At 54.9% G+C, this 9438-nt stretch overlaps 1 protein-coding gene across 2 annotated transcripts; it reads right to left on the bottom strand.

Annotated features, from left to right (window-relative positions):
- Positions 1 to 2407: 2407 nt before the first annotated feature.
- On the bottom strand, positions 2408 to 9253 carry Pmvk (Phosphomevalonate kinase). 2 transcript variants are annotated; one of them, XM_037227412.1, is made up of 6 exons: positions 9180 to 9253; positions 6586 to 6680; positions 5982 to 6098; positions 5378 to 5524; positions 4176 to 4270; positions 2408 to 3515 (listed from the first exon to the last, which is right to left on the bottom strand). In XM_037227412.1, the coding sequence occupies exons 2-6, from the start codon at positions 6672 to 6674 to the stop codon at positions 3388 to 3390; spliced, it is 576 nt and encodes a 191-aa protein (XP_037083307.1). In that variant the 5' UTR covers positions 6675 to 6680; positions 9180 to 9253; the 3' UTR covers positions 2408 to 3387. The 2 variants fall into 2 exon arrangements, with proteins under 2 accessions (XP_037083307.1, XP_037083308.1); XM_037227413.1 differs by having other exon boundaries at positions 9144 to 9238.
- Between the last annotated feature and the right edge of the window lie 185 nt (positions 9254 to 9438).

Here is a 9438-nt window from a genome sequence, read left to right as displayed (position 1 = left end):
GCTGCTATGTTGCGGGGAGCGCCCGGATTGGAGGGCCGTCAACTGCGGGGAAGCGTCGCAGGCGCCCGGTGCGGGTGCGAAGCGTGGCAGGAATATGTCGGGGCGGCTGGCTCCGGTATCGGCGCTGAGGCCTGCTGACGATCAGGTCAGCCAGCGCACGTATCACAGCGCTGCTGGCTCTGGTGTCGGCGCTGAGGCCTGCTGACGATCAGGTCAGACCAGTGCACGCATCACAGAGCGGTTGGCTGGTGTCGGCGCTGAGGCCTGCTGACGATCAGGTCAGATCAGCGCACGCATCACAGAGCGGCTTGTTCTGGTGTCGGCGCTGAGGCCTGTTGACGATCAGGTCAGATCAGCGCACGCATCACAGAGCGGCTGGTTCTGGTGTCGGCGCTGAGGCCTGCTGACGATCAGGTCAGACCAGCGCACGCATCACAGAGCAGATCGTTGGTCACTGGGAAGGCCGGGCCGTTGGTCATGGTGCTGTGAAGCTCGCGACTTCGGCAATCTATCAGATGTAGTTTCTTGCTGGCAGCGCACGGATGAACCAATCCTTGATTCAACTGATGGTCAGCGCGCACACAACAGACCACGATAGCGTATAGGCGGACGTGATGATGCGATGTTACTGCCGTCGGAGGTGCGACGGCAAAGAAGTCCGCACATGCAGTGTCGCATTCCGCGTGACACTTTCTACGGCACGCTCGTTCCGGTCCTGCGGTTCTTGCCCGCACCGTGCTCGCATATGGGGCCTGTGTAGAATGCAACGGATCGCGAAAACCACGAACGAACGCATTGATCTGTGCGCCTCCACTCTCAGACGACCTGCTGATACATTATGTTGCCTAACGAGACGTAGATGTCAGCGCGCTTTGCATTCGTAGTGTTCCATATTCCAGTGTATTCCGATGCTACATCCGGCGTAAATGACCGGTGGCTGTAGTCTAAGAGCGTCGTCCATTTGCTAATGCGAGGTGACCGTGCCTGCCGGATGCGACGTCGCCCACGGGCTACAAGAAAGCCGGAGCGGAATAACATCATTGAGCCAGGCGTCGACGGAAAGACGAGGGGGGAGGGGGGGGGGGGCGCCACTAGTCGCCCGGCCGGTACGTCGACGGAAAGACGAGGGGGGGGGGGCGCCACCCGTCGCCCGGCAGGTACGTCGACGGAAAGACGAGGGGGGCGCCACTAGTCCGGCAGGTACGTCGGCTGGACGCCGCGCCCGCGCCATGTCCCGCGACAGAGCGTCTGCGTGCCATCGATTGCTCCCGGCGCGACCGATGACCCTGGGGCGGACCATGACCTCGGGTCGCCGAGGTCATGGCTCGCAAAGGACTTAAGCCTTGACAGACCGGAGGACAGAGGACTCTTCTCTATGTGGCGGGTATCCGGGTCCAAAGTTCGATGTAAGCCCTTGGCGCATCTGGGTCGCTGTTGACCACGTTGTTGGGTTGTGTATCCCAGTGAGCCCGCGTTCAGCACATCGATGAGCCGGTGCCGGATAACAGCACACCGCCAGCGGACCACTGGAGCGCTCCGATCTCCACCAAAACAGCAGCGGAGATCGACCGCTGTCACGCACGGCCACCACAGATTGGCACTCAGCATCCACGTGCGGGCGTGTTCGAGTCGCCACCTGGTCCTGTGCGCTGCCTGCAGCAAAACCGGGACCGAGCGGCGCCGCTCTCCGACGTCGTTTGCGCCGGCTCGCCAGCCAAGCGTGGGAAGCATGGCGGCGCGCAGCGTGTCGGCGGCGGGAGCTCCGAACACACGCCGATGGAACACCGGGCACGGCGCGCAGCGTGTCGGCGGCGTCAGCTATGAGCACGTGCCGATCGCGCACCGCATGGCGTGGCCCAGCAGACGCGTGTCCTGGTACGAAACGCACTGCTTTACGACGACCGCAGCATCGGTTCTACAGGCCAATCGGAGGCCAATAATCAAACGTTTGGAGGCTTCGAGCGTGCTCAAGCGGCGCTCAATACGAGCTGCGCGAAACGCGTGGGGGCTGGTGACAGAAGATCCCATTATAGAAGACAGACGGCCATTAAAACGTGAACTGCTGTATTAGAAACAGCGCAGTGCGTCCCAATACAAGACAAGCGATTCGTCTAACAGCAACGCAAACAGTAGGTATAAAAATACACCCTACCAGAGGGAAACAGTTCGTCCAACACCATGCCTTGCTCGTAACAGTAACAGTACGGCCGTTTGCCGAGGCGCCCATGACACTCCATAAGGAACATTGGTAACTATCTCAGAAGCTCCGACAATGGCCCACGTTGATCACAAGAGTTGAGCCCTGGTTTGAGCGACTCGCCAGCGCCCATGGCCCGAGACGACGTAACAGCGGCTGGGCCTCCTGCGAACGGTCTCTGCACGACGGTTCATGAGACCCCCCCCCCCCCCCCCCCCCACGTGGCAAACATTAGTGACATACAGAGCCATCTGGCGATGGACCGAGCGGGCTGAGTCGCTCGGATTCTCTGCATTATTTAACGGCGAGTATACGTGTGGAATGCCATCATATAAAGGGCAAGTATTACACCTTAAAACTGTTATAACACATAAAATTATAGGACGGAAGGCTGAGAAACGGTATTGACCATGGGAGGCCGTCTGGCATTTTGCTGGCCTCGACCGCGATAGGACTGGTTGATCATCATCTGAGCATTAGAAAGCATGGTGTGGCCATCCCACAACCAGAGGGCCGTAAGTTTTCCCACGTCTGGCGCCTGACCACTGTGCTTACAGGTGCAGTACCACGCGCCAGACGACCGGTGCTACCGGAATCCCCAGTACGTGACAGAGGGAGAGACGAAGAGAGAAAGAGAGCTAGCTAAGCCGACCCTATCCAAGTGTTGTGCTCCAGAGATGTGCAGCTGTGTTCAAAGGCCCCGAGGCTCCGAGGCCCCAAGGCCCCGAAACCTCGGTGCCCACATCAAAAGTGAGGCTAGGCTTGCCCTGGCCAGTCTGTCGTCCGTATGACCGTCTGAGGGACGGTCTGCAGCCACGTCGGACGTCCGACGGCCAGGCCAGGCCAAACGCCCGGTCACAGTCTGTCGTCCGTATGGCCGCCTGAGGGACGGTCTGCAGCCACGTCGGACGTTCGACGGCCAGGCCAGGCCAAACGCCCGGTCACAGTCTGCAGCGGAACGTCCGCTTCAAGCAGTAGGTACAGAACGTCCGCTCTGTACGCTGGGTTCAGAAACATGCCAGTAGCAATCAGAGAGGTGCCGCAATGGGTCTGACCAGAGACGGTGCTAAAAACGGATTGACCAGTCCATTATCCAGCTGGAGGTCTGCTTAGGAGTGCGGTTGGAGTACGTAAAGTCACGCCAAGTCACGTGACACGAGGTCCGATACGACGTCCTGCCGGGGCTGCGGTCAGGGGCACCAGCCGACGGCCGCTTCGACGGCCTCCTCCAGCGGGCGCGGGTCGCCGTTGTTCAGCACGGTCAGGTCCCAGTCGGCGACGCCGTCCAAGTCACACTCGGACTCGGCATCGTCCACCCCTGCCGGGCCGGGCCGGCACACGGTCAGACCCCCAAACGGGCCCATCAAGCGCAGCGCTGACCAAAACAGCGGTGCGAGCACTCACACAGGGGCTGGCGTGAGCCCACCCGCCCGAGGATCCCACCTGGGTCACGGACCCTGAGACCCTGTCGTGACATTAGAGACGCTACTGACGTCGCTGAGAGCCTTCTGGCTTGAAGAGTCCGATACGCTTCACTTGGACGAACGCAGGAACGCGGCGAGATCCGTGATGTTCAACACACAATAAACTGCTTGATGTGGAGTACAGTAAAACAAATATAACGTTCGCAATAGCTCGTTGAATGGTACATAACCTGCAATGCCACCGCCTGCCCACTTCTGTAGACCGGGTGCTCATTCTAGCGATGTTTAACGCATTTGTTACATATGGTCGACGTAGCTGACACCTTTTTATTCTAGGTACGTATATCAAATATGTCATTTGTAGTGCTTTCATGATGACCCAATATCATTATCAATAAAAATCGAGCTCTTTAATGTCGCTTGCCGCGCTTTTTGAAGTTCGTCAACGAACTACATAGCACGGTCCGAGCAAGCAGGTCGTGATCACAATATAACAAGCTGACCACCGACACCGCCGCATATTCGGTCGATGGTGTCTACGGGCACGGTCTAACCTTTGGTGAAGACAAAGCCGCGGAGCTCGCGCACGGTCAGATTGGCCTTGATGTGCACCGTTTTGACACGCTCTCCGTAGCACTCGCGGAACCAGCTGAAACGGAGCCGAACCCGTTAGAGCTCTGGCCTCGCACGAGCCACCGCCGACGGCCGACTGTCTGCTCGTGCCTGAAGGCATTCCGGTGGCACGACTTCCAAGCTGCTATTCAGAGTCCCAATCCCAACTACGCCCAGTGCGCCAGAGTCCAAACGGCTAAAGCAGAGTCCAATGCACGCGTGCGTCCTCGCATCTACGTGAGCACGACTCTGCGTCTAGGCCAGAGGCGTGCCGACAAGACTCAGCAAAGACGCAGCCAGGGAGGTCATCAGCATCAGCATTAGCACGAGGGCAGGAGACTCGGCGACGATCAGGCGAGGTGGTCCGCAGAGAGAGCGACACGGGGGAGTCAGAGCTGCGGTCAGCATGCCGACACGCTAACCTGATCTCAGGCCTGACCCGACGCCGACGCGCTGACCTGACCTCGGGCCTGACCCGACGCCGACGCGTTGACCTGACCTTGGGGCCTGTCCCGACGCCGACGCGCTGACCTGACCTCGGGCCTGACCCGACGCCGACGCGCTGACCTGACCTCGGTCCTGACCCGACGCCGACGCGCTGACCTGACCTCGGGCCTGACCCGACGCCGACGCGCTGACCTGGCCTCGGGCCTGACCCGACACCGATGCGCTGACCTGGCCACGGGCCTGTCCCGACGCCGACGCGCTGACCTGGCCACGGGCCTGTCCCGACGCCGACGCGCTGACCTGGCCACGGGCCTGACCCGACGCCGACGCGCCGACCTGGCCTCGGGCCTGACCCGACACCGACGCGCTGACCTGGCCACGGGCCTGTCCCGACGCCGACGCGCTGACCTGACCACGGGCCTGACCCGACACCGACGCGCTCATCTGACCTCGGTCCTGACCCGACGCCGACGCGCTGACCTGACCTCGGGCCCGACCCGACGCCGACGCACCGATCTGACCTCGGGGCCTGTCCCGATGCCGACGCGCTGACCTGATCACGGGCCTGACCCGACACCGACGCGCTGACCTGATCACGGGCCTGACCCGACACGGACGCGCTGACTTGACGTCGAACCTGGCCGGACACGGACGCGCTGACCTGACCCCGAGCCTGGCCCACCACGGATGCGCTGACCTGATGTCGGTGCGCCGTCGCGTGTCGCTGACGATCCAGACGGGTGCGCGGCCGGCAGCCGGCACCATCTCCAGCGCCAGGCGGCAGAAGTAGCCCGGGTCGACGGCACGCATGCGCTCGCCCCAGACGATCATCTCCTGGCGGTACCTGCCGGTCAGGTTACGGGTCATGGGCCGCAGTCGGGCCGGGGCCAGGTCACTGCGCCCGGGCCCGGGTCCAGGAGCAGTGCTCCCTCCTCAGACCGATCCCTGCTGTGTGGCCATATCAGAGCTGAGCCAAGTGTTGCCATAAAAGCCAGAATGTTGCTGTGGCATCCTTCAGCATATGCATTGACAAACACCAGGTGAGGGACCAGTATGTTTGGTTACAGTGCAGTAATGCAGACAGTACTGCTGTGCCACCCGGCGTCAACTGATGTGGGCTGGGGCCGGTATGCGATCACTTCTGCACAACTACTGTCACCATGGCTGCCAGATTTGTACAGACGCAAGGTGCAGCAAAGTCTGTGTCAGCAGGTACCAGCTGGCAGCGAGCGGCCGGTCTGGTATTAGGGCTGGCAGCGAGCGACCGGTCTGGCGCAGAAGTCAGCACTCCTTTGACTCGCCTCTCCTTGTAGTCAGAGTCACTGAGCAGCTTATTGTAGTCGAGGCGATACTCCTGGGCGAAGCGGGACTTGATGGGGGCCGACAGCCGAACGATGACGGATCTCTCGTCGCCCAATCTGAGTGACGGTGACGACAGGCGTGTTGAACGCACACTTCCGTGATCTAGTCAGCAGCCAACCTCCACAGCATCAGGCCACACGAGGAACACAGCTCGCAAGTTGTCTAAATAGTGTTGAACAACCCAAAGACAGAACACGACTAAGGACGTCAACACGTTCCATGCAAAAGACTGGCATCATGTGCGGTATGGCATGGCATAGCATAACATGGTGTGGCATGGCATGTCATACCATGCTGGATGTTACAATAATTGTCACTTGCAAACTCATTTTGAATAATGTCTATTGCATCTGGCTACTGTGCACCCAGCTCAACAGGTAGAGCATGACCTCTAATTTGCAGCATCTTGATCCGAGACAATGGCATATGGTGCAACAATAACCTTGATCACTGGTACTGCAAGGCTGCTGCTCAGGTAATCTGTAGACCAGCTGCACATAGTTTTTCAAGTGCATTTAGGCCACTTCTGAGAGCAGTCTTTACCTTTTGTGCAGCAGCTCTGCAAAAAAGTCTTTTCCTGATTTCCTTTTTCCATTAATCAAGAGGATGAGGCTAGGAGAATATTCATTCATTTTGATCTGCAAGAAAAGATCCATAGTTACTCCAAAAGCAAGTGTACATGCAGGGATGTGAAAAAAGAGGCACTAGGTCAAAGCAGCACATCCAGGTTGCAGACATCATTGAATACTGGTGAGAAAACCCTTCTGAACATGGAAACCGCCTTTGTCACCCAGTCCAGACATGCAAATTCACAATCCTCAATGAGCACTGCTCATCATAGAGATAAGCTCCATAGCTAGCGGGCCCTATTCATGTGTGTTACATTGGATTATAAGTTTCACAATTTTCATCATGGTGATTACCTCCATAGCCAGTCAGCCCTATTCATGTGCATCACATTGGATTATGAGTTATCACTGACTGAAATGAAGGTGGAGGTGAATGATGTTCAATATCTATGAATAATATATTCCATGAATATGAAAGTACTCCATAGCTACCTGAACTTGCTTATTACATATAAGTTATGTTACCTAACTTTGTTGCTGTCTAAAATGAATGTGGTAACAGATGGGAAAGCAAACCTGCCTAATAAGTCAATTGGCCTTAACGCTTGGGGTGCATACAGGATAAGGCAAAGCTTTTAAGCCCTGTGTGATGTGCAATGCTAGGAGGAAAGAGGAAGTCCTTCATATGTCCAATAGCTTGCAGGCATATGCCTAGCATAAGCAGCTAATGACAATGCTGCACTGCATGAGATTTCATAGCAATGCACATATTATTAGCTCTTATGAGATAGTTTTGCAGATAGGTCCATTTTGGCTGAGAAGAAATTATTCAAAACTAGCAATTTGAAGGTAAGAGCATGAATCTACCTGTTTTGAGATTATTTATCGATATGTCCTGCCTTAAACACGACGAATGGTGTACAATGATTTTTTCTAACGTTAGGTAGGAAAGTACACCCTGACTCTGCACCTTCAACAAATCCAATGAAAGGGTAAAGCGGTCAGGGTGTACTTTCCTACCTAACGTTAGAAAAAATCATTGTACACCATTCGTCATGGTTAAGGCATGACATATCGTAAATAATCTCAGAACAGGTAGAATCATGCTCCTACCTTCGAATTTCAATAACTTCGATGGCGGGCCCCCGAGCGCCGCGCGCACCGCACCGCCTGGACTCCCCAGCGCCGTTTCCGCGTTGCCGTTGGGTAAATACAATATTTCTGCGTACCAAGAACTGTACAAAATGTACGGGACCAAAGTAAACCATTCGTCATGTTTAAGGCAGGACAACCATAACCTAACTGTGAACCATAAAAATGTTTACTGAACATAAACCATATTTATCATAACCATATTTACCATGTAAACCATATTAACTGTGAACCATACTATAAACCATAACTATAACTATAAACTATACTATATAAACCATACTATAACTATAAACCATATTCACTGCGAACCATAAAAATGTACCGGGACAAGGTAGCAAGAATCCATGAAATTTGATCCTCGACACCAACGGGACCATGGGTTGCAGGGGGATTGGGTGGGGAATGTAAAGCAAAATGAGAACATGGCAGCTAAATAAAAGCTCACTATATGGCACCTATAGATGGCATGGAACATGGATGTCAATGAGATGCTGGGTTGAAGGGGATATAGGGTGGGGAGGTTAGGTTAGGTTAGGTTAGGTTAGGTGAGGTTAGGTTAGGTTAGGTTAGGTTAGGTTAGGTTAGGTTAGGTTAGGTAGGTTAGGTTAGGTCAGGTCAGGTCAGGTCAGGTCAGGTCAGGTCAGGCTAGCTTAGCTTAGCTTAGCTTAGGTTCTGGTCTATTCTCAGTTAGGTTAGGTTAGGTTAGGTTAGGTTGGGTTAGGTTAGGTTAGGATAGGATATGTTCTGGACTTTTCTGACCTGCGTGTTTCATAAATGTACCTAAACTCGATAAGAAACTATTTTGGTTGCTTTATTATTGTTACCTTGGTCCCGCACATGTTTTATGGTTCTTGATAAGCAGAAATATTGTGCTTTCGCAACAACGTAGAAACGGCGCTTGGATGTCGAGGCAGTGCGGTGCGGGGCGTGCGGCGCTCGGGAGCTCGCTATCGTATTTATTAAAATTCGAGGGTAGGAGTATGATTCTATCTGTTTTGAAATTATTTACGATATGTTCCGCCTTAAACACGACGAATGGTTTACCTTGGTCCCGTACATTTTGTAGAGTTCTTGGTAAGCAGAAATATTGTATTTACGCAACGGCAACGCAGAAACGGCGCTGGGGAGCCCAGGCGGTGCGGTGCGCGCGGCGCTCGGGAGCTCGCCATCGAAGTTATTGAAATTCGAAGGTAGGAGCATGATTCTACCTGTTTTGAGATGATTTACGATATGTGCCGCCTTGAACGCGACGAATGGTGTGCAATGATTTTCTCTAACGTTAGGTAGGAAAGTACACCTACACCTGGGTAAAGCAAACCATCCATTCGTTAACTGAACCACAGAAACACATGCAAACTTTAATGTAATGGAACGCACCCCAGCTCGTAGCTTCGTCCTAACAGACCGACTAACCTCGGCGTCGCCACCCCACCCAAACACCCAACTCCTGCCGACTACACATGATGATGATATCGCCCAACCCTCCCAGCCACAAACAGGCGCGTTTCTGCATACCAGAACTGAAATAGCTGCGTCGGTTTCGGCACCAATTCAGCAAGATGCAATTTGGTAGCAATCTGGGTACAGCTATTGACGTCATTGAAAACAAATGAACTGAAAGAAAGCCTTCTCTTCTATGATATGCACCTTATATCATTCAAGCTTCCTTAAT

Source organism: Pollicipes pollicipes, unplaced genomic scaffold (assembly GCF_011947565.3).
Source record: "Pollicipes pollicipes isolate AB1234 unplaced genomic scaffold, Ppol_2.1 Scaffold_5724;HRSCAF=6776_pilon_pilon_pilon, whole genome shotgun sequence".
Classification (NCBI taxonomy): Eukaryota; Metazoa; Arthropoda; class Thecostraca; order Pollicipedomorpha; family Pollicipedidae; genus Pollicipes; species Pollicipes pollicipes.
Note: the sequence above shows the minus strand (reverse complement) of the source record. Positions and strands in the feature narration are given on the sequence as shown.

Bases quoted from the DNA above. Each gene is read 5' to 3' on its own strand.
- Pmvk (XM_037227412.1), bottom strand. From the start codon at position 6,674: ATGAATGAATATTCTCCTAGCCTCATCCTCTTGATTAATGGAAAAAGG. The intron at 5,525-5,981 runs GCGAGTCAAAGG...CCTGACCGGCAG, and splicing joins GACTCTGACTACAAGGAGAG to GTACCGCCAGGAGATGATCG. The intron at 4,271-5,377 runs GTCAGCGCATCC...GCTCCGTTTCAG, and splicing joins CGACGGCGCACCGACATCAG to CTGGTTCCGCGAGTGCTACG.